The following is a 24,280-nucleotide window of genomic DNA, read 5'->3' on the forward strand; positions in this document are numbered from 1 at the left end:
TATAATTTTGAAAAAAAATTTTTTATTTTTTGGCTGCGTTGGGTCTTTGTTGCTGCGTGCGGGCTTTTCTCTCTAGTTGCGGTGAGCAGGGGCTACTCTTCATTGCGGTGTGCGGGCTTCTCGTTGAAGTGGCTTCTCTTGTTGCAGAGCACCGGCTCTAGGCGCACAGGCTTCAGTAGTTGCAGCACGCAGGCTCAGTAGTTGAGGCTCATGGGCTCTAGAGCACAGGCTCAGTAGTTGTGGCACATGGGCTTAGTTTCTCTGCGGCATGTGGAATATTCCCGGCCCAGGGATTGAACCTGTGTCCCCTGTGGATTCTTAACCACTGCGCCACCAGGGAAGTCCCAGCATAATGCTTTTGAAACTCATCCATGATGCAAAATTTGTAGTTTGCTCCTTTTCATTGCCGAATCATATTCTCTTGTATGGATATAAAATGGTGATTTTCTACCTCCATGTGCTCTTTTTTTTACAAAGGAAGAGCTTTTTCTGTCTCCTTTCATATTTGTTTATAGTAGTATGGACTCATGGATTCTTAATTTATTTAAAGGGTGACAGTCCATTAATTTGGTGACCAGATTGTCTAGATTCAGTCACTGAGAGCCCCTGCTGGCTGGCTTCTGTATTCCTGTGTCGTGTCCCCATCAGTTTCTGAGCATCCTTTGTAGCTCAGCAGGATGTTTCTGGCTCACCTCGTGCCCTCTCTCCCCCAGCCCTGGAGTCACCATTCCCTTTCAAAGGAATGAGGGCTCCTGAAGAAATGGACACAGACCAAGGTCTCTCTGCTAGGTGTGCTCATTGTTTCTAAGCCTTTCCGCCTAATTTTTTGATAAGCAGAAGTTTATGATATTACTGTGGTCAAGGTGATAAATTTTTCCTGTTGTTTTATGCTTTTTATTATATTGTTTGTAAGAAATCACTTTCTGCATCCTCATCGTGAAGATACTCTTGTATTATCTTCTAAAAGCTCTGTAGTTCTGTCCTTTGCAGTTTGATCTTTATCCTCTAGAATTAACTTTTGTGAATGGAGTGGAGTAGGGGTCCATGTTTATATTTTGCCCTTTAGATATTCAGGACCCACTTATTTATAAAGACTGTTTGTTCTCCATCTCTGCATTCACAGATTGAGTACCTTCTAGAACCAGGCTCTGTTCAAGGTTTGTGTGTAAGACTGCATTCTTGCCTTCAAGGAGTTTATATTCTAGTGGGGTAGACGGACAACAGCAGAAAGAAACAAATGCATAGTATTTCAGCTAGTGATAAGTGCTACTATGCGTCGCAGGCTAAGTAGTGCGCTGGGTGGGAGGGAGTGTGGGGTGGGATGGGGCTGAGTTAGGGCCTCAGGGGAACACCAAGAAGACTTTAGATTTCGCCCTATGTTTCACAGGAAGTGGGTGAAAGGCTATGACTTACTCTGGCTGACCGCAGGTTGTCTTGGCTTAAGCCAGAGGAGCATGTACTGGGGTGTCAGGAACAGTGTGGAAGAGCAGGCCGGGGGGATGGTGGGACTCAGATGTCTGTTTGGGTTAGTTGGACCCAGTGGCCTTTTAAAGAGCATGATTACAATCTGGAAAAGAGCTGAGGAGATGTTCAGGTGTGGGGTGGGGAGTGTGACCACCACTCTTCCCTCTGTTTGAAGATGTTGCACGTGGAAATGAAGGGCCTGTGGATTTTATTAGTTTTGGGGGAAGAACCAGAGAGTGAGTGGGCAAATATTAGAGGCAGACTCTGGTCACAGAAAGAAATCTGTTACTTGGACCAGTTCATGGTTGGAAGAAACTAAAAATTTTTAAAATATTGATGACCATTTCTTATCCTTGTGTTTAATGTGTGCTTCCCTGACTCTGCTTTCTTGGGTTTTAGTTAATCTCATATAATTGGCAGTAAATCCTTTATCCATTTAGACCCATAGCCCCATTTGATTCTGTACCTAGTGGTGTGACTTTTCAACATATAAAAGGTATATAATTGCCTTTAAGTAATAGCTTTTTTCCATCTCTCTTTGATCATTGATACTTCTTACAATTTGGCTTATTTAATTGTAAAAGATTAACATCAAACATCAAATTTCTTAAAATAGAAAATAATTACAAAAATATTGAATGTGCTGTCCTTTTGTAATTTACCTCTGATTCATTACCTGTGCTCATATTGGGTAGAACGTATTTGGTGTCTCTTGAACCATTGGCTATAAACATTCATCATGAAATTCATCATGTTTGATTCCAAAGTGTTGCTGAAATTAAAGCAGAGAAATTAATTCACTCAGGCCTATCTGCACAAGAGGAAAGTGGGCAGGCTGAAAATAAGAAAGTTGTAGTGGAATCATTGGCTCAGGACTTGAGTGTCGTGATGATGGATTTAATTGTTGTCTTGCAGCTTTACAGAAAAGACCATACCCAATGTCATCATATCACATCGCTACAAAGCTCAAGATACTCCAGCTCGGAAGACGTTTGAGCAGGCTCTGACCGGGGCGTTCATGTCCGCTGTCATTAAAGACCTCCGGCCCAGTGCCCTGCCCTTTGTAGCCAGCTTGATTCGCCACTACACAATGGTGGCAGTTGCCCAGCAGTGCGGTGAGTGGGACAGAGAAGTGGTGGGTTGAGGCCTTCGGGGAGCTTCAAAAACTCGGTCAGACGCTGTGTTTCAGAGAAGCTGAGTTTGGCTGATTGGTTTTTGGCTTTTGTTTCACAGTTTTCCACTCATTCTATTGACAGATAGTTGGTATATCAGCGGTGGGTGCTGTATTCACTTGAAAATTGTCACCAAGTTTTACCTATAAAATACACCGAGTTTAACATTTTGGCCCTTTGTTTTTCATCCTGGGGGCTGAGTACTTTTGGACCCTCTGTGTATAGAACAGGGACAGTTCGTGATCGCACCCCTTGCTGGTCCCCGTCCTTGGCGGTGTTTCCAAGGCTCAACCTCCGCTCTGCCGCATCACCCGCTGGCCGCTCCTCGGTCTCCAGGCTCTGCTCCTGGGGCCCCTGGCGTCGTCCTGCCTGGGCACGCCTCACCTCTGCTCCGGGTTCTCAGGCTCTGGGTGGTGAAGGACCCATTTTGTTTGTCTCTGCAGACTGGTGATATTGGAAAAGACAGTAAAAATGTCACCACACCGCCAATTGCTAAGTTTCTGAACACTTGATCTCACTTAATCTCAGTGCTGGTCAGTGGGCACGCACACTTGAGTAGCACTTTGGGTCCTTGGAGCCCCTCACCCTCGATCGACAAGTAGTTTTCTCCAGACACTGCAGAACACAGAACTTCCCCTCCTTTTTTTTAACTCTTCCTGCCTGGACAGTCAGTGCTGTACAGTTTAACACTTAGGTTGTTTCTCAGTGTTTCCAGCAGACCTGTACGCTTCTCAGTAACTCCCATCTTGCCTCATGCTGGGTGCCTGCCAGGTATGAATGAACGGTTGCTGGCAGACTGTTCTCTGTGTGGTTAGGTTTTGCAGGCGGATGTTGTTGCTGTTTACTGTTACTTGTATGTCAGGAGTGTCCAGAGCATAACCCATGGTCATTCCCATATTGTACCTCTTGGCCTCGCTAATGATTTTTCTAAAGATACCCGATTGTGGTTCTCATTTTAAACTAATACATCTTTGAATTGGGATTGAGAAAGGGTGAAGATATCAGTGTGTAATGGAAAGCATTCAGAAAAATAGCCTTAGTGCAAGTCAGATCACTTAGTTTATAAATAACTGCAGTTTACCAGCAGTTGGCCTGGAGTACCAGGGTTGGGCTTTTATTAAATTCCTAACCTCAAGGAAAAACACGAGGTAGTTTTGCAATTTGAGGGACGAGAATGTGGAGCTAAACCCGGCTTTCCCTCGTGCCCTCTGCATCTCCTTTCAGGTCCCTTCTTGCTCCCCTGCTACCAGGTGGGCAGCCAGCCCAGCACCGCCATGTTTCACAGTGAAGAGAACGGGTCGAAAGGAATGGACCCCTTGGTCCTCATTGATGCGATAGCTATTTGTATGGCGTATGAAGAAAAGGAACTTTGCAAGATCGGGGAGGTGGCCCTTGCTGTGATATTTGATGTTGCGAGTATCATCCTGGGCTCAAAGGAGAGGGTAAGGAAGGACTGAGGTCTGTGTGGGCGTGTTTGTGCTTGAGGGTGGTCGTTCTGGAAATCACTCACAGTGTAAGAACTGAGTAACACCGTACGGGTTGTGTGCGTTTTTCTCCAGGCGTGCCAGCTGCCCCTCTTCTCTTATATCGTGGAACGCTTGTGCGCGTGCTGCTACGAGCAGGCCTGGTACGCAAAGCTGGGGGGTGTGGTGTCCATTAAGTTCCTCATGGAGCGGCTGCCTCTCACTTGGGTTCTGCAGAACCAGCAAACCTTCCTCAAAGCTCTTCTCTTTGTCATGATGGACTTGACTGGAGAGGTAGGTGATGGGTGACCCCAGACCTAACCATCCTGGTTCAAGATGCTGCTTTGCCTGGAGCACAGTTGGTTTCAGACAGTTCTGCAAATATGCTCTCCTAGAAGCTTAGAAAACATTACAGCATCTTTAATGAAAGGACAGATCAGAGCCCTCAGGTTCTCTTTCTTTGAGGATCTAAATACTTGTCTGTCTTGATGAACAGCCCCTGGCCAGAGTACTTAACTGGCCAGAAGTTTCTATAGGAGTCGCGTTCTTTATGAACCTCTGTGCAGATACAAACAAATAGAAGATGGTGGGCATTGCCTGCTTAAATCCATTCGGTAAACACAAGGATCAAGTCTAGATCCGCATTTCCTTTTCTGAATGACAGACAGAAATTACCTATGAGCAGGAGAGTTAGCTACCGGAATACCTTGCAGACGTTAATGAAGCAGACTTGATACATTAGCTGGCGTGAGGGCCGTGCGCCCCCAGTGACAGCGTTTGTTGGGGGTAGTGTGTGCAGGAGACGTGGGTGCTGTGGGCAGCATCGCCCCCTTTCGTGCTAAGGAGTCCCTGGCCTGCAGGTTTCCAATGGGGCAGTCGCCATGGCCAAGACCACCCTGGAGCAGCTTCTGATGAGGTGTGCGACGCCCCTGAAGGACGAGGAGAGGGCTGAGGAGATCATGGCAGCCCAGGAGAAGTCCTTCCACCACGTGACCCATGACCTGGTTCGGGAAGTCACGTCTCCAAACTCAACCGTGAGGAAGCAGGCTATGCACTCCCTGCAGGTGCTGGCCCAGGTCACCGGGAAAAGCGTGACCGTGATAATGGAACCGCATAAGGAGGTGAGACGTCTGTCACCAAACTAGTGTTATTGGAACCTAGTTTGAAGTTTGAAACCTAGTTTGAAACCTTTGAAGACTTTTTTTTTATCCTTCAAATTTGACTTGTAGATGATATGGAATTTGTAATTTTGTGTCCAGTACAGACTGCTATTACATATGCTCTTTTTGAGAGCATGCAGACAGCAACGTGCTTATGTTTATGTCTGTATCAGTAATTGTGAGTGTCAAGGGAGTAGAGTGCTGGTTTCCTGGGCCTGTAGAGCACAACCTGATGGTCCTGTTCTTGTTTTGGTGGTGGTGGTTGTGAGAGAGGTTACTCTGGACCCGTAGGAATTAAACGTATCTGACGTGCATCTTTTCATGACCCAGTGTCAGCATATGAAACAGAGCCTCCCTTTCCTAACTAAAGGACGTCTGTGATAACTTTTGATCTCATTTATGGTTTTCAAATTGCTAATTGGCTTAGAACATTGTGATGAGAGGTGTTTGCTTTCTGAGGAGCGGCTGGTCAGTGATGCTTCCTCCCTGCCTCTCCCAGGTTCTCCAGGATATGGTCCCACCTAAGAAGCATTTGCTCCGACACCAGCCTGCCAACGCGCAGATTGGCCTGATGGAGGGGAACACGTTCTGTACCACGTTGCAGCCCAGGCTCTTCACAATGGACCTTAACGTGGTGGAGCATAAGGTGTTCTACACAGAGGTAGGGGGGTGGTGGTACGGCGTGGTGTGGATGATGATGACGTGTGTCTGGTAACCTGTCTTTGTGCACGAAGACTGGTCAGGCAGCACTCAGAAGGCATGGGTGGTGACCATAGTAACCGGCCATCGCCTGGCTCAGGCCCTGGCACAGGTATGTTACGTCCGGGATTGGCGAGGAGGTAGGCATGGTGACTAGAGATGTCCGGTAGAATGTGGGGGGTTTCTGAGTCTGTCGAGCTCTCTTAGCCCTCCACAGGGAGCCTTGCTCTTCAGGACCTTGAACTTGTATTCTAGAGATAAGACTGTAGCATCTACCTTAATCACTCTCGTATCAATAGGTGCCCAGGTTACTGAATTTATCAATCACTTGAATGTGCCGTTTGCAGTTGAGAACTCACTTCACGTGAGTGCCCTTACCTAGTTCTGGCAGCACCCCATGAAGTACAGATACTGATGATTCTCATTTTGAAGATGCAGAATCTGAGCCTTAGGGTTTGTTAGACACCTAGAACTACAGAGCAGGTGAGCTGGAGAGCTTAGGGTGGAACCACCACAGTTGTTTTAGAGCCTGGTTTCTAATCATTCCGCTGTCCTGCTGGGCTGTTGTTTAGTGGACTTGACTTGCCCCTTGACCCAAGGTAACAGGCGGTGGTGGGTGGCACTTTATAAGTGTTTGTCACCGTAAATATTACAGTGTGGGATGAAATTAGACAGTGATAAATAGAAATTAAACTATAAATACAGTCAAATTATAAGCATTAATTCTTAGACTCTGTAATGGGCTGTTGATTAGTCCCAATCTGAAATTTTTATGAGACATGAATCATACTTCTGGAGGCATTGTCAGAGAACTGAGGCAAAAGTCATAAGGAAGCAAATTCTTCCTGATCCACGCTAAGTCTGAATTTCCAATTATGAAAAATTTACCTCTTGATTCTTAAAGTCCTATGTTTTTGCTTGGACATAAGGTCATTGGTCATGTGTTCTAGCTGAAATCATTTATACCTTGTTATATCCCTTGTATAACATCACTCATAAGATTTGATGGAGGGTCCAGGAGAGCCCCTGGAGAATGGGAGGGGAGCTTCCTTCGGGGGCTTCAGAGGCAGATGTGTTGTAACCTATGGGGAAAATTCCTCATGGAGCTGGAGACCAGAAACTGGTAGTGAGTGTTTAAATTTCGGGAATCTAAACTGGTTTTGAAAGTGTTTATCAGGATACCAGCTGCATCAAAACATGTGAGGATCTTTCGGAAAATAGAAACTCTTGAGTCCTCTTCCTGAAGATTTAGGTTCAGTAGATTTGGGGTCAGACCTGGGAATCTACTGCCTAAAAACTTCCCAGGTGATTCTGGCGTGGCCACGTTTGGAAGTCTGGCTTTCTAATTTAGTTTCTGATGCTCTCTCTCTAGATATAGATAGAGGGATCTATATATGTGTGTGTATACAAATATGTTATATATGAGGAGAGTGTTACTGGAGGTTTCCTCTGGGGAGTGAAATAGGGTGGGTGGTTGAAATGCTTTTCTCTATACATCCTCCTCTACTGTTTTAAATATTGTACTAGGTAGGAATCTTTAAGGGAAAAAACGGTACGATTTTCCAGGATGTCAACAGAAGGGGAAAGTAGTAATAGAACACCATATATAGTATTTTAGATATTAGATATATAAATGTGTACTGGTCTGTTAAAGTGTCTGGAAGGCTAGCCACTGGAGTATCTGCGTTATGGTATTTCCAGCGAAACACTTCCTGCTTATGCCACTCTGTACTTGAAAAGAAAGAAAAAAAAAAAAGGATTACTGCTCAAACTCTGGAATTATAACATGTATGTTTCTTGGGCACTGGCCCAAGGCATTGGGAAGCAGCTCTGAACGAGGAGGAGTTGTACCCGCCATCTTGGAATTTGCATTTAGATGAAGTGATCCTCTATGTAAAGAAAAAGCATTATGGTATCAGAGTGGGTCAGAAAGTGTCACAGAGGTTGACTGAGTTTTGCTTTAGAATAAGGAAGCTCAAGCACATTTCTATACTTAAATGGTTTGGGATTTGGGTTTAGTTTGTTAATCATGTTGTGTGTGGCAGATCGCTGTGTTCTGTTACTTGCAAGGTTATTGTGTCTTCACAGTGAGAGCAGGCTAAATTAAGTTCTATCTTTTGCAGCTCTTGAATTTGTGCGAGGCTGAAGATTCAGCTTTAACAAAACTGCCCTGTTATAAAAGCCTTCCGTCACTCGTACCTCTACGAATTGCAGCCTTAAGTAAGTTCATGTAAATATGAGACAAGTTACGGCATACAGAAGTGAAGGGAGGGCTTCCCTGGTGGGGCAGTGGTTGAGAGTCCCCCTGCCGATGCAGGGTACGTGGGTTCATGCCCTGGTCCGGGAGGATCCCACATGCCGCGGAGTGGCTGGGCCCGTGAGCCATGGCCACTGAGCCTGCGCGTCCGGAGCCTGTGCTCCGCAACGGGAGAGGCCACGACAGTGAGAGGCCGCGTACTGCAAAAAAAAAAAAAAAAAAAAAAAAAGTGAAGGGAGACAGTGGTGTTTTTTTGTTGTCTAATTTTTCTGACTTTTTGTGGTCTTTTTAAGGTGGAAAAAAAAATTATGTTTGTATATTTATCAAACTACATAGTGAGATGTCAATGGATTATATAGATTGCTAGAATTTAAATAATTGTTTTTACTCTAATAAACTGGATTTTACTCTATAGTAAGCTCTTTATAGCTGTCTTATGGGAACTATATATATCTCTAAAGTATGTATCTCTCTAATATTCTGGTTTAAGAGAGTTGTCATACCATTCCTATCTTGCCATTTTCATCTGAATCGGAGTATTTAGACCTTTTTAAACTTTTTAATGATTCAGAAGCATTTGAGACTCCTGCTGTCTCTAGGCTTTCATTAAGAATGTGTTATCGTTGTTTAGAACAGGAATTGTACATAGTTTAGGAACGTATACTAGATCAGTACTCACCCTCATGCTTAGAAACAGTCATTTCCCCCTTTTTTGATAAATACCCAATACGAGTTGCTTAGTTGACTTTGTCTCTTGTTGACTTTTATACACTTAATAAAATATTACCAGAATCCTGCTTGAATTAGAGGTAGAGGAGCTGAGAGGCAGACCATAGTACTTGGGCTTGAGGATGGGGCTCAAGACAAGCTAGCCAGAGTTGGGGTGGGTGTGGCGTTGGGAGCTTCTCACGTTTCCTGGTGGGTGCCTCTCAGGCGTTCCTGTCAGCCGGGATGGGCATTGCTCTTGCTACAGTGTTACCCCTTAACTAACCTTTAACATAGAGGCTGGAGGCATGTCGTGTTGCCTAAGGATATTTGCATTTTCAAAGCCTTTAACCCCCCAAGTTGGGAGGAGACCACCTGATTAGACTTGGATAGTGGAGAGACGCTGGGCTGTGTGTGTCTATTTCCTTCATCACCAGAGTCTGAGGCTCTGCCCTCGGCTAATTCAGCATGCGTCCACCCACAGCTCAGCCGTGCTCTCACCTGTGAGGATGTCTTGGGGGCATGGGTGCATTGGGGACCGCCTTCCGCCCTTGTTTTCCCATTGTTTCTCTCCTTCAGCCCTTCTTCATCTTATCTGGGCAGTAAGATTTATCATGGACTTTCTGGCAGGCTGTTGCCTTCTTAGGTAATAATGTTCACTCTTAGATAATAGTGAGCGTGTGAGTAGAAGGCCGTGCATTCTTTTGTCTTTCAAGAGGCCAGATACTAGGAAAGAAGTTTAGTGACTCATGTATTTGTTGGTTGGTAAGAGCCTTTAGACTAGGAAATTGTATGTTTTTCAGGCTAACGATGAAAATTATATTGATTTCTCTCCCTAAAGATGCGCTTGCTGCCTGCAATTACCTTCCTCAGTCCAGAGAGAAGATCATTGCTGCCCTCTTCAAAGCCCTTAATTCAACCAACAGTGAGCTCCAGGAGGCTGGGGAAGCCTGCATGAGAAAGGTGAGCGAGGGCTGGGCGGGTGTGAGTTCTGCATTGAGTTCTTCCTGTTGACCTTGTCTGTATCCTGGGAGTCGGCCTGTGGTTAATAACATACCAGATTGTAATAGTGTCTCTATCTGTTTCATAGTCATCCTGAGCCCTTTAAAAAGTAAACAGTAATGACTGGTCTTCCTCATTTCATCATAAACTTCTGGAATATATACGGTTTAATACTCCATTTTCCCAAGCAAAGCAAAAACTTGCTGCTAGAGTTGAATATGAGTTCCATTCTGTTATGAAGTATACTCTGATACCTGTTTTCCTTTGTAACCTTTTTTTAAAATAGTTTTTAGAAGGTGCTACCATAGAAGTAGATCAAATCCATACTCATATGAGACCTTTGTTGATGATGCTGGGAGATTATCGGAGCTTGACACTGAACGTCGTGAATCGTCTGACCTCGGTGACCAGGCTCTTCCCAAACTCTTTCAATGATAAATTTTGTGATCAGATGATGGTAAGCCAAATGCATACAAATTCTATGATAAACCTGAAAAATTAAATTATTTTTTTAAAATGAGTAATGCATTTACATGATTTAAAACTCAGAAGGTGTAAAAGGGTGTCTGAAAAGCCTCCCTCCCACCCGCATCCTCCAGCCACCCAGTTCCTCTTCTGGGGGACCACCGGTGTTAAGTTTCCTGTGTGTCCTTCTAGAGATGTTGCCCATTTGTACTGGGACATATGCCTCTTAGTTCCCACAAAGGGAAGCATAATATATACATACATCTTACTTTTTCCATTTACCATCCCATCATTTCATATCAGTACATAAAGCGTTTCTTCGTTCTGTCTTAGGACTACATGATATTTCATGATGGGAACATGCCAGAATGTACTGAATCATTCCCCACTTGGTGAACATCTAGCTTTTTCCCAGTCTTTGGCCTTTATAGACAGTGATGCAGTGAAAAACTTGTAAGAGCATTAGAAGTCCTCTGAGTTTTTACAGTTGTCAAGGAAATAATTACGCAAAAAAAGATCTGACTGTTTAAACGAGAGGTGTAAACAGATGAAAGAGGGTTTCAAGTATTAACTTTATTTTGCATTCTGTAAATAAACATTTGTAAGTAATTTATTAACTTAATTTCATGGTACGTTACTACAAACATGCATGTGTTTTTTATGCAGCTTTTTAACCTCACATGCTGGTTTCTTCGTATCTACAGACGCCTAAGAAATGAACAATGGCCCAAATACCTAAGTGGGAATTGATAGTATTATGATTGGTCCTAAAACTTTTAAGTGATGCCCTAGTAGTAGAGTGTAATTTTCCAAATTGAAAGGCTCTTTCCCTTTAAGCTTCCATGTGTAATACACATACATACCTATCAATTTACATGCATACAAACATTCATAATCATGGTTATAAATGAAATTATATCACTTCCCAGTCAGAGCACATCAAATACACACATCTTACCTCATCTTATGACCTTTGGTTCTTTCATGTATGAGATCTGTGCATGTGTTCTAATCTCCTAGTGTTTTTATGTTTGTCTCCCTTTAAAACTGGTCTCTCTCTACCCTCTGTTGGCTGTCATTTCTTGCTGCCTTTGCATGCCTGCCTGAAACAACTTTCTTTTTGTGTGTTTTTTTTTTTTTTCACTCCAGTCTAACCCGTTAGATCTGTGAGCTGGGAATTCATTCAGTAAACATTGTTCTCCAGATTTTTTTAAAACGGAGTAAACAGGGAATTCCCTGGTGGTCCAGTGGTTAGGACTCTGAACTTTCACTGCCGGGGGTGCGGATTCAATCCCTGGTCGGGGAACTAAGATCCTGCAAGACGTGCAGCACGGCCAAAAAAAAAAAAGAAGAACAGAACTGTATCACATCTGTAGTTTCTGACTAAGGCCAAGAGTCTTCTTCCTTAAAGTACATGGGTTTTTTGTTTCTGGTTTGTTGAGGGGATTTTTTTTTTTCCTTCTCTGACATTCTAGCCACGTTCTGAGTGGTTGAATGCCTCTGAAAGCAGAGAGTGCTGATGTACTTGGATACAGAATAACTGAGGCTTCTGTTTGTCCAGCCATCTCGCCCAAGTCCAGCCAGGTCCTGTGCTATGGTGCTTCTGCGTTTGTGGTGCTGGCCTTGCGCGTGGACCCTGTGGTCTGCCACGTTCGTCCTTACTGAGCCGTGTTCTTCAGAACTGGGCTCAGTCATCAACCTCTGTTTTCCCTCATTTGATACACTTTTGGGGTGAACAGCTCAAGCCTTCAGCATAAGTTTAAGAGATAGGACACCTTACTGTCTAGGGTGGGCATTCGTAAAGACACCCCTGAACATTTTCCTTTCTTATAATTTCAACTGCTTGACATTTGATCTTGAAGTTTCTTATATGGTTAGTTGTTTTGGAAATCTCCTTATTGAACTAAAAGTGAGCTTTATATACCAATCAGTGTTATTTTTTTCCTTTGGGAAATCCGAAAGCAGCTGGCCGTTTTCTGTACCTTTAATTTTGTTACTCTCATATCTTTGGCATAAATAGCTATTCTAGTAAAATAGAGGTTTTATGAATATATATTCTGATGGTATCCTTCAAGGAATTTTACTGGTAAAATCTTGTGAGTGTATTTAGTTTCTTTGAAGAAATGTATATTATTTTAATGTTTCTCAATGTGCGTTCCTTGGAACACTGGCTTTAGAAGATATAGGGTTTCTGTGAAAAACAGTAAGTAACTAAGTAAGTTTGGGAAGCACCACTTAACTGTGTTCCCCTCTTGAAGTTTTACAAGGTCTGTGGACATTAAGGGCTCAGAGAAAAGTGGATGTATTTGAACCATCTGTCCCTGAGCCTGTTTGTGACTGAGGAGTCCGATTTAAAGTAGCTTGTTAACTTCCTGCAGGGCAGTATTTTGAAGAACAGGTTTGGACAGTGTAGAATCATGAAGCTGTTGTTTGGATGCCCCTGTGTGGTTTAGCTTGGGCTCTGAGCACTTGTTGCTGGGTTTTGCTGGACCCCGTTGAGGACGGGAGCCTGGCTGCCACAGGCTGGGTCAGCCTGAGTTGCTGTGGCCTGGGGGTCGCTCTTCTGCTCCTGCAGCAGCACAGTCTTTTCACAGAACGAGTGCCCTCATTCGCGTGGAAGGGAATTGCTACCCGCATGCACTGTGGGGTCCGTGCTCATTTCACCAGTCCCTCCCCCAGGGTTCCCCCTGTGCCCACTCACCCTCGGCCACAGTGGCCACCCTTTCCATTTCTGGCCTCCCTCCTTTTCTCTGCCTGGAGTGCCCTTCCTTGTGCTTCTGGCCTGTCTGCCTCTGCAGGGCCCTCCCGGACTCCTCGGCCCTCATCTGTAGCTGGTTCCTGCTCTTCTGTTACACAGCAGGCACCTGTGTTTTACCTTGTTCCCCCGCTGTCACTGGAGCACCACAGGGACAGGGATGATGTCTGCTTGTTCACGTCTCTGCCCCGACAGCTAGCTTGATGCTGGCTCAGGGCAGCACTCCCGGAACAGCTGCAGCACAGAGTAACAGGAGTAAAAGTCCTGGTATTGGAATGGCCGGGTTGCAGGACATTTTCTGTTGTTGTATCAGGGTAAATTCAGGGTAAATTTCTATTTATAGAACATAAACAAATGCCAGTTACTCGCATCACTGGTTCGGTGGCTGCGCTATTTCAGTAATAGAATCACTGCCATTCTCACGTTAAGTAGCATGGAAAGTAATGATTACACATGAGTTTTCACCTAAGAGCTGCATTTTGAAGTTGAGATGCTCCTGTTGTCAAGAAAAAATGGCTAAGGATGTATTTTTTCACAGCAACATCTGCGAAAGTGGATGGAGGTGGTGGTCCTCACCCACAAAGGGGGCCAGAGGAGCGACGGAAACGTGAGTGACTTGTGTGTTTCTGGGAGGGCAGCCCCACTGTGCACTGCCGTTACCAATGCTAATGTCGGAGCGGTGCTTTTAATTAAAATTCCGGTCAGAAATCTAGTTTTATGTGACTATGGTCCATGTAAATTGTTAAACATATTTTGTTAGCTTACATTTTGCTTTTATTTCTCTTAATTGTTGAACATTCCTTTTTATGTTTCTTTAAAATCGCCCTTTTGTTCACTTTAACATGATGCTTTTGTTGATGAGAATTCTGGGAAGCTTGAAATGTATTTCAGTTTTATTAGTTTTTCTTGAAAGTGAGTAAAGTGTACTTTCTAGACTGTTCTGGCAGCTCTTGTTTGCACAGGCTACAGTCCTCAGCTGCTGTTTTACATTGCTTTCCGTCATCATTGCCTCATAAACCAAGTAGAGGTTTTAGGACTTCATAAAAGCATTAAGGAGGATGTAATAAAGCATCGCATAAATATTGGCATGTATGTTTTCTGGGTCCAAATCCCCCACCCCAGTTGTTTGCTGAAAGTCCAAATGGCCAGTACTTCAAAACACATTTTTTTTACGGTTTTGAGGGAAAACGGCTTTAGTTAAATCTTTTTAAGTATCCGATGTTGGTCACTAAAGACTTTGTCTCTTAAAAATGAATGGTTCTTGCTGTTTTTAATCTTATTTGTATATGTTAATATTCTTTTAAGATGTTTTTAAACTTGATGACTGTCCTCTCAGTGGGATTGTGTTTTCCACAAGCTCCTGTTACGCCCAGTGAATTGTACAGCAGTACCTAATGAGGGGATTCCTTGAGCTCTTCAGAGGCATAATTAATGTGGCTTTTTGTCCTCCTGTGCCTATTTGTTGGATGCTGTGTTTCATCCCGTCTTGTATTTTATTTATTTATTTTGGCTTTATTATGCTTTGTTTTGACCATTCTATGTCAAGGTGTTTTGTTTATGTGAGTCTTGTTTCCTGCTGCTTCTAAACAGCCAACAAGCAAAACTAAAACAGGATCTTGAACTTTTTTTAGGCGTGTTAAACCATCCATGACCTCTCTGAAGGTTTGTTATTTTTATATATATAGGGAAAAAATCAGGAAATCTTCATGGGGGACAGCAGAGTGTATTTTAAAAGCCTGAGCTCCTGGGCGTAGGTGCAAGTGCCTCTGTACTTTCCCTCCCCATCTCTCATCTGTTAGGTATTTTTGCTCTAAATTTATTATTTGTTTTTACAGTTAGTTGTTAATTCTCTGAAACATATAGCCAGTTCTAGAATAAACATTTAAACCCTAGTGGGTAGATGAATGACTTCCATTCGATCAAAAAGATAAACTTTTACTGCAGCTCATGTGGGATGGGGGGTCAGTTGCATAGGGGGTGGGGCCGTGGGCACTGGGAGGTCCCTGAGCCCCTTCCTGCTGAAGCCTGTCGATCAACATATGAGCATGACCCCGAGAGCCTGGGAACGTCCCACTGCTGAGGAAGGCCGCGGCTCTCAGCTCAGGGGCTATGGTGTTTGGGGTCCAAGGCAGTGTGGCCACAGCTTCATGACCTCAGCTCAGGGCCAAGCCTCCTTTCTGCCCTTGAGCTCTGATAGTTTTTATGAATGCTCCACAGATTAGGAATGGGTCTTGGAAAGTAGTTTATTTGGTCAGATCCCCAAATAACATTGCCCAGTTGAGAAACTATAACCAATGACATGTTAAAAGTTGAATAAAAATAAATAAAAGCTCCCCATAACATTGGGTACCCCTGATGATCAGGGTTTTGCATTGTCATCACGTTTAGGAAGGTTTACCTGTTTGGCATTGAACTTACAGGGGAAAACTCATGACCACCTGTTACACTATGTGTACAGACACACACACACACACCCTTCTCAGGATAGCCTAAGTATCCAGTGAGTGGCATCACGGCCTCTGGGTTCTTCTGGCCTCAAACATGCCTAATTGATGGGGATTAAACCCCCGGTCCTCTTCCAACTCCAGCTGGGAAAGAGGTTTTTTTAAATATCAGCACTTCACGTATAATCTTGAATTACTCACTCTAAACAAAACAGTTTTTTTTAATGTATTTGCATACAACAGGGTCTTACAGTTTCTCCCCCTAGACAAGAATTCCAAAACTCCTTGTTTAAAAATTTGATTTAGGGAAGAATACACTCCATGTGACACCATCAGAAGGGCTGTTTTGACATCTGAAGGGTGGAAGGTGTATTTTTTGCTGTTGAGCATTTGTTAATTATTATGTGCTTTCTGATAATTGTGTCTTTACTGTCTTGTTTACCCCAATAATCCTTACTGTGTATTGAGTATATGGGAAGTTCTGTGTAAATAACATAAATAGAAAAAAAGATGATTTTCCTCCCCATCCTCAGGAAAGCATTTCAGAGTGCGGGAGATGTTCCTTGTCTCCATTCTGTCAGTTTGAGGTGAGAACAACCTATTAAAAGTCAGTTTATGACTTGCAATGTGAAGAACAGTTTATATTTTCTTTTCTTTTCTTTTCTTTTCTTTTTACCTTTCCGTTGCCTTTTTTCATGCTGTAATTTTTGTTTTGGTTCAGCCTGCCGTGGAAGGGGTAGAGGTGAGAATCTCAGTGGAAGTGCAGGAGGGGTCGTTGTTGTACTTGGTTTTGCTGTGACTTGTGGTTCTGTGGTGGACAGAGTGTGTCGTGCCTTTGAGTGCAGTGAGCTGTACTGTCTGTCTGTGGCAGAGTTGTATTAGTACCATTGCCGTGAACTGTCCGGGTGCCACGCATGTTTTCTATTAGGACGTCTTTAAGCAAGATTCTAAGTTCTCTGGTTTTCTACGTGCTAGAATTGCAATATCTCAATATTTCTGATCCAGCCGGGTTTTGCTCTCATAATGTTTGTATGAACTCATGCATCTAACAACCTCTTGAGAGGAAATGCCACAAAGAATACATTAGACCTGCTAGAAATAGGGAGGAGTTCTATTTCCTCTGACTGGCCAGCTGCCTCAAACTGAAACCTCCTTGCTCCCCCTGCACCCAGGCCCCTGTGTATGTCTCTCACGCATACCACACTGTGGTGGTCACAACACTGACTTTGAACAGCCTAGCCCTGAGCGTTCCCTCTTCTGTAAAATGGGGATGGTAATACCTGTCATTCCTGCCTTCCGGTGGTGACGTGAAGGCCAGAAGTGATTTCACGACAGTGCTTTGAAAACGAAAACCCTTAAGATGAAAGTACCATTGTTAGAAGGTTATTCTAATTTCAGTGTAGAACTTAATCTGCCTGAAAACTTGGAAACACTGTAGAAGAGAACTCTAGAGGAGGCATGGGAGCAACGCTGAGCTGATTTTTCTCATTTCTTACCCGTCGCACTGTTTTGCCTTTTGGCTTAAAGAGACATTTTGAGAAGTATCTCCAGTGCTGCCGGGACGTGGTCCCTCCTGACTGGCGTTTATCATCCCCATTTTACTGGTTTAGAGTCACGGGTATCCTATTACCCGCCACCCAGGATGGGACATCAGGGAGTCTTCCCTTCCCCGTGGCCTGAATGGCGGACACAAAACCGTGGGAACTGACACTGTGAATGGAAAGTCGGAATGACACTCAGTAATTGGCCGCTGAGCTGTTAGCACGTTAAAAAATGCAAAATTCTTGGCATTCCACGTTTTGCATATGATTCCGTAAAGCAGTTTGTCAGCTTTATTTTCAGGCCTGGTTGATAAATTTTTAGAACCACAGTCAGTCATTTATTTACGCTGATAATTAATTTCCAGGGTAAATACTTCAAGTATTTTTTTTGAGGACTTTGTGCTAAGTTTTGAGGGTAAAAGAAGTCTGTGCCCTCAGAACTTAGTGCGTTGGGAAGACCCCGTGATGTCATGGCAACGTGAGGGAATCCTAATGCTCATGGCCATGGGCATGACCCCCCGCCCCTGCTGGGCTCACCTCGGCAGCCCGAAAGGTCACTTCAACACTTGTCAGTGTGCGTGAAAGCAAAGACAGCACCATCACCGAGGTGCACAGTCAGCTCCCTCTCCCCTCCACTGACAGATGAAATCTGAAGGCCAAGGGCAGGTAGTTTCCTTAGGCCACAGCTGTAATCTGAGATTGGTGAGTTGTGGCTTTCTATTGATACATGTTAACTCTGCTTCTGTTGGCTAACCTTGCAAATGTAGCTAGAGCCTAGCAGGGTCTGTAGTGATGTTGGTATCTCTCGCTGGCAAAATTAATTGGCCTATTTTATAATTTCTGGTCTTCTTCATTAGGAAATGAAAATTTGTTCTGCAATCATAAACCTTTTTCATCTGATCCCAGCTGCACCTCAAACTCTGGTCAAGCCTTTGTTAGAGGTCGTAATGAAAACAGAACGTGCTATGTTGATCGAGGTAATGGTCAAACGCGGGCTAATTCTAATTCTTCCTCCATCTATTGCTTGTAATGTTTTCACTGTCATATTTTAGATGGGTTAATCTAACAGTATAAAGATACTGGGTGTTAATATTTGCTTACGGTGGGTGCACTCCAGTTACAAGGGGGAGAAATGCACATTGGAACCGTGTGAGGTTGCTAGAACAGAAGAGCCTCAAACCCCCAGAAGGTCCAGTTTTCACCACATGTTTTCTAGGCCGGCAGTCCGTTCAGAGAGCCTCTGATCAAGTTCCTGACCCGCCATCCCTCGCAGACGGTGGAGCTGTTCATGATGGAAGCCACGCTGAACGACCCCCAGTGGAGCAGGATGTTCATGGTGGGAGCCCGGGGCTGGGGTCGGGGTCCCTGCCACCATGCTCGACAGTCTGGAATTTATATATCGCTGTTCAGTGTCCTGGCTTTATTTTTCTCTAATGTATTTGAGTATTAGAAACATTGTTGTGTATGTGAAAAGCTCAAGTCCAAGAATCCCTCTCTGTAGGATTTTGGTGGTGGTAATGAACGAATGAGCTGCTAGGATTATGAAACTCAGGGTGTGATTATTGTCTAAAAAGCACTTTTTAAAGAGGGTGCTTACAGTGATTTTATTTTTTTTGTGCCTGCCTTGAGAGATTTAGGAAGAACCTTAGAGTTTATATCATTTCAACATTTTGTGGGTTTTGATTAACTTAAAACAGCTGTTTATTTTGCTTTGTTTTCAGAGTTTTTTAAAGCACAAAGATGCCAGACCTCTTCGAGACGTGCTGGCAGCTAACCCCAACCGGTTCATCACGCTGCTGCTGCCCGGCGGCACCCAGACTGCCGTGCGCCCTGGCTCACCCAGTACCAGCACCCTGCGCCTGGACCTGCAGTTCCAGGCCATCAAGGTAGCACGGCTCTCTCTCTCAGGCACCCGACGTCTTAGACGTTTAGTCAAGACTCAGGGAGAACCCTGTCAGCATCCTCATTGTCTTTTCTTTGACAGATCATTAGTATTATAGTTAAAAACGATGACTCCTGGCTGGCCAATCAGCACTCTCTGGTGAGCCAGCTGAGACGTGTGTGGGTCAGCGAAACCTTCCAAGAAAGACACCGGAAGGAGAACATGGCTGCCACCAACTGGAAGGAGCCCAAGCTGCTGGCCTACTGTCTACTGAATTACTGCAAGTGGGTGCACCTGGGCGCTCTGCACCAAGTGGCCTGCTCTCCCCGATAAGCCTCCTCCCTGAGCTGCTCCTCCCTGAGCTCTGCATAGCTGGCTCACTGCATGTGTGTCATCGCATTTGTTGTAGAGGACGGGCTGTAACTTTGAGCTGCTCAAAAGCAAGTCGGGCATCAAACATAGTTATGAAATTTGCCATAATTTAACCTGCCTTCTTATTTTGACCCTTCAGAAGGAATTACGGAGACATAGAATTGCTGTTCCAGCTGCTCCGGGCCTTCACTGGTCGTTTCCTCTGCAACATGACGTTCTTAAAAGAGTATACGGAGGAGGAGATTCCCAAAAATTACAGCATTGCTCAAAAACGTGCCCTGTTTTTTCGCTTTGTGGACTTCAACGACCCCAACTTCGGAGATGAACTGAAAGCCAAGGTGGGTCCCACTGTTACTGCGGGAGAAGCCACGGCGTTTGAGCTCGTTTTCTAGGGAGCCAAGGGCACTACTTGTGTTCTGCTGTGCCTTTCCTCGTCTGGGCCGTTTATGAGGAAAATTTCATTGTTGGGAAACATAAGGCAGGTCCACCCGTGAACCAGTGTTGACGAGTAGTTTGTTAGTTCCCTTGTTTTTATAAAACAACTTGTTTGAGGTGAGAAGAGTGAACCAGGCCAATGTCTCTTTCCCTCAAGTTTTTAACCTACCTTTACAGTTGCCATTGTAATAAAAGACAGGATTATTAGCTGCACCCTTGATAGAAGTCTAACTTGATGGTGCAGCATAACCAAGCTGGTGGTCCTGCCACCTAGTGAAAGAGATAGAGAGCATGGCTTTGTTTTCCTTCTCCTTCATTGTAAAATTTTTTTGTAGGTTCTGCAGCATATCTTGAATCCTGCTTTCTTATACAGCTTTGAGAAGGGGGAAGGAGAGCAGCTCTTAGGACCTCCCAATCCAGAAGGCGATAACCCGGAGAGCATCACCAGTGTGTTTATAACCAAGGTGACATCACTAACCATGCATTGGCCTGAAAAGTAACTTGGGAGATGTGACAGGTTCAAGGAAATAAGCTTATTTCCCTAAGGCTTTTATTTTTCATGATTGCGTTAATTTATAGCAGAACATTATAATTCTTACTAGTGAATTTATTAAGGCAGCCTCCATTTGGAATGAATTATCTTTTCCACATTAATAGATTGCAGTGAGAAACGGCATATATCTCAGTGAAAAATTCAGATGTCACATTTGTTTTGTAGAAACCTCTATTGCTGGTCAGTAGAGTTTTCAAGATCTGTTTACATCTTTAGCTTTGCAAAAGAATCCCCTAGAAGCCAGTGAGAATATTAGACTGGATCCAGTTGCCGCTCTACCCCTTTGCTGCCAAGTTCATGAACGTCGTTGTGGCACTAGGGTGTCTGAAGTTAGCTTGGGTCTCAGCACTTTTACAATAGTGTTTCCAGTTTGCACTAGTGAGGCTTTTGGAATCAAGTGTCTGCTTGAGGAATGCCTGTGCTGTGTTTCCCATGGTGCCTCGGCTGTCCTCTGCCATTAGGCTATTGAACTTCACCGGCAGATGCCGAGTGTGCCTTGAGGTTGTTGCACTGAGTGTTTGTGCACGGTTGGTGGTGGAGCGCTGTGAGCCGTGGGCATTCCCGCCTGTAGTGTGCCACCGGTGAGTCACTGCCCTCGGAGAGGACACAGTGTTTTCCTCACTGCTCCGTCCTGGGGTCCAGGCAGAGGGAGTGCTGTTCACATGGACAGGTCGCTGGGCCTCCTGTAGTCTTTGGCCCTTAGGACGGCCCTCCTTCCTGCAGTTTTGACCCCACGCCCACCCTCCTGTGGAAGTGAGAGCTGAGCCCAAGGAATTATCTTTGGTCCACATACTGATATTTGCCTTGTTCTGGGCAGCTGTGGGGAGATGGTGACCTGGACTCGGCCCCTCCTGTTTACTGCCTTCTCTAGGCTGTGTCCTTGGGGCCAGACGCTACCGACTCGGCACAAGTGAGGAGCTGGGATCTCAAGCGTCGATGGGGATAAATGGTGCGGGGCAGGCTGGCGCCCTGGGAGGGGCCGCCGTGAGGCAGCACATCCAGGGGAGAGGGGGCCCTGGTGAAAACACAGTTATTGTGGAAGACTTTATTCTGGCAGGTCCTCTGAGAGGCGGAAGGTGGTTAGGGTACTTACTGGATGGTGCAGTCAGTATGCTTGACTCACTAGGGACGTGTAACATGTTCCTCAGAGTGCGCATTTTCTTCTTATATTCATGAAACACATGGAAAAATCTGTCACATACTTGATTGCATAGGAAAGCATAACAGTTTTTTAAAAAACAAATTTTTTGGTAGGTAACATTTTCTGATAATACTAAAAAGTAAGGACAAGGTAATTAATGGTTGACTCGAAAAAGATTCTCAATTACTTGGAAATTAAGAAACTCAGTCCTGAATCACCTTACATTGAAGAGCTAGTATTCCTTTTCTACCTCAAGCCCCTTTGCCCACTGCATTCTGACTTCTAAGCCTGCCCCTTTTTTCAGCATTAAAATAACTGTATCGAGTTTGTCATCTGTATGTAATAAAGGAAAATTGATGTGACGTCGTTGAGTCCATCACGGTGGAGCTTAATATTTTGTGCGGGGGGAGAGAGAGAGAGAGAGAGAGAGTTTGTGTGTTTCAAGGCTTAGACTTGTCGAGTGACCTTTCAGAGGTAGCAGACCAGAAGTGCATCCTGTGCTTGTGCTCTCGCAGGTCCTGGACCCGGAGAAGCAGGCGGACATGCTGGACTCGCTGCGCATCTACCTGCTGCAGTTTGCCACGCTGCTGGTGGAGCACGCACCCCACCACGTCCACGACAACAACAAGAACCGCAACAGCAAGCTGCGCCGCCTCATGACCTTCGCGTGGCCCTGCCTGCTCTCCAAGGCCTGCGTGGACCCCGCCTGCAAGTACAGCGGCCACTTGCTGCTGGCCCACATTATCGCCAAATTTGCGATACACAAGAAGATAGTCCTGCAGGTACTCAGCGGGCTCCCTGCCGTCCACCCGACACCACGCGCACATGCTGCTTCCGCGGACGAGCGCAAGCGCAGCCTGCTTCCCTATTTATTGTCCTTCCCAGTACATTTAAAAATGCTCCTCTCTGGGCTTCCCTGGTGGCACAGTGGTTGAGAGTCCGCCTGCCGATGCAGGGGACGCGGGTTCGTGCCCCGGTCCGGGAAGATCCCACATGCCGCGGAGCGGCTGGGCCCGTGAGCCATGGCCACTGAGCCTGCACGTCCGGAGCCTGTGCTCCGCAACGGGAGAGGCCACAGCAGTGAGAGGCCCGCGTACCGCCAAAAAAAAAAAAAAAAAAAAAAGAAAGCTCCTCTCTGCCGTCTTTTTGTGACTGTGAAACGTCCACGACGATTCATTCTCACCCTTCCTCCCTGTTCTTGCTCTGCCCGCTCCTTCCTCTGCAGCCTTGCTTTTGAAATAAGACAGTGTCTGCCTTGTCCGCCTCATGCTTCTCTACCTGTTCCGTGAAAATGTGTCAGTCAAGGGCCCCGGCCCACGCCTTAGCTAAAGACAGACAGTAGGCACTCTTGAACCCTTGTCTCCTAACCCCTCTTCGGGTTGACGACCTGAAGCACTTGTTCCTTGCATTGCTCAGTGGGTTAGGCTTTGATGTCAGGCAGGCTGAGTTTGAGTTTTGTTTCTTCCACTCCTGAGTTCCGTGACTCTGACTGAGTTCGTCACTGTCCCTGTGTAAGAGTTACATGTAATCATGCACTTGAGCACTCAGCCTGTCTGTCCCATTAAGCACCTGGTAAGTGCTGGCTCTCGTCCTGTCCTGTGAGTCACTCTTGATTGTTTCCTCTGACCACTCTCTCTTGGGAACTTCTCTGGACCAGAGACCCCAGGGGCATCTGTGACACCCTGTCATTCTCCCAGGCATGCAGGCTCAGCAAGTTCTGTTGTTTCCAGCCCCCATCCTGTCCCCTCCACCCACAGTGCCAGTCGGCTGGTCTGTGTTCCCATGACCTCACTTCCATCAGACCTTCACGTGAACTAATTCAGCACTGTCTGAGAGTGGCCCCTTTCACTCCATTTTCTACCCTGGGGCTGGAGTAAAATGATCTGTATCCCTCAACCGACTTCCCACTGGTTACGCCAGAGGAGCTGGGTCCTGCTCGTCTTTGTATGCTCCACCCTAGTTCAGCACGGGCACATAGTAGGTGCTCAGAAAATGTTAGAGCAAGCATGTTCATCAAAACCGAATGAAAAGAGAACGTAACTACTGCGGTCTTTCCTAATAAGAGAGCCCTAAGGAATTTCTTTAAAGTGTTTTGCAGAAATATCATGCCTTAGTTCTAAGTGATTGTTTTTATCTTGTTTTTTAAAACCTTCATTCTATCAGTATTTCTGTCCTGTCTTAGGTTTTTCACAGTCTTCTCAAGGCCCATGCAATGGAAGCCCGAGCAATTGTCAGGCAGGCGATGGCTATTTTGACTCCAGCGGTGCCTGCCCGAATGGAGGACGGGCACCAGATGCTGACCCACTGGACGAGGAAGATCATCGTGGAGGAGGGGCACACTGTCCCCCAGCTGGTTCATATTTTGCATTTGATAGTGCAGCACTTCAAGGTGTGTAGGAAATACTGTAGATTGATGTCGATTGCTTCAGAGCAAATACCCTGTCAGGCATTTGCTTTGAAGTTTCACCTGTCTTCGTTTTCTGCAATAATAAGGTGGTCATACATCTTTCAGTAAAGGTAATTCTGATCCATTGGTTAGTATGGGTATGTGTATGGCCTTATCAACATGGAAATTGCTGTAGTTTAGAGAATGTGTCCTTGGTACAAGCTTTTTGCTAAGATGGCATTTTTCTCGTAAGTACAGTTGACCTTTGAACAACAAGGGTTTGAACTGTGTGGGTCTACTTACATGCAGATATTTTTCAATAAACGTACTACGGTATTACATGTTCTGTGCTTGGTTGAATCTGTAGATGTGGGACTACGGATG

General features: G+C 45.1%; 1 protein-coding gene across 16 annotated transcripts in view; it reads left to right on the forward strand.

Moving 5' to 3' along the window:
• TRRAP (transformation/transcription domain associated protein) overlaps nucleotides 1–24,280 on the forward strand; it is a 110,966-nt gene that overhangs the window by 34,915 nt on the left and 51,771 nt on the right. For 7 of the 16 annotated variants that reach the window (XR_010934791.1, XM_067705566.1, XM_067705574.1 and 4 more), the window contains exons 23-41: nucleotides 2,380–2,579; nucleotides 3,861–4,078; nucleotides 4,196–4,393; nucleotides 4,960–5,220; nucleotides 5,759–5,920; nucleotides 8,082–8,178; nucleotides 9,762–9,883; nucleotides 10,209–10,379; nucleotides 13,681–13,749; nucleotides 16,120–16,173; nucleotides 16,308–16,328; nucleotides 17,985–18,104; nucleotides 18,344–18,463; nucleotides 18,849–19,013; nucleotides 19,112–19,293; nucleotides 19,521–19,719; nucleotides 20,152–20,280; nucleotides 22,026–22,292; nucleotides 23,693–23,899. Coding sequence is in view for 15 of the 16 variants with exons in the window: in XM_067705566.1 (XP_067561667.1) it covers nucleotides 2,380–2,579; nucleotides 3,861–4,078; nucleotides 4,196–4,393; nucleotides 4,960–5,220; nucleotides 5,759–5,920; nucleotides 8,082–8,178; nucleotides 9,762–9,883; nucleotides 10,209–10,379; nucleotides 13,681–13,749; nucleotides 16,120–16,173; nucleotides 16,308–16,328; nucleotides 17,985–18,104; nucleotides 18,344–18,463; nucleotides 18,849–19,013; nucleotides 19,112–19,293; nucleotides 19,521–19,719; nucleotides 20,152–20,280; nucleotides 22,026–22,292; nucleotides 23,693–23,899 (2,962 nt within the window). In the remaining variant the exon portion in view is untranslated. The remainder of the gene's footprint in view (nucleotides 1–2,379; nucleotides 2,580–3,860; nucleotides 4,079–4,195; nucleotides 4,394–4,959; nucleotides 5,221–5,758; nucleotides 5,921–8,081; nucleotides 8,179–9,761; nucleotides 9,884–10,208; nucleotides 10,380–13,680; nucleotides 13,750–16,119; nucleotides 16,174–16,307; nucleotides 16,329–17,984; nucleotides 18,105–18,343; nucleotides 18,464–18,848; nucleotides 19,014–19,111; nucleotides 19,294–19,520; nucleotides 19,720–20,151; nucleotides 20,281–22,025; nucleotides 22,293–23,692; nucleotides 23,900–24,280) is intronic. The other 9 variants (XM_067705575.1, XM_067705578.1, XM_067705579.1 and 6 more) reach the window with 4 other exon arrangements.

This window comes from Pseudorca crassidens, chromosome 15 (genome assembly GCF_039906515.1).
Source record: "Pseudorca crassidens isolate mPseCra1 chromosome 15, mPseCra1.hap1, whole genome shotgun sequence".
NCBI classification, from domain to species: Eukaryota; Metazoa; Chordata; class Mammalia; order Artiodactyla; family Delphinidae; genus Pseudorca; species Pseudorca crassidens.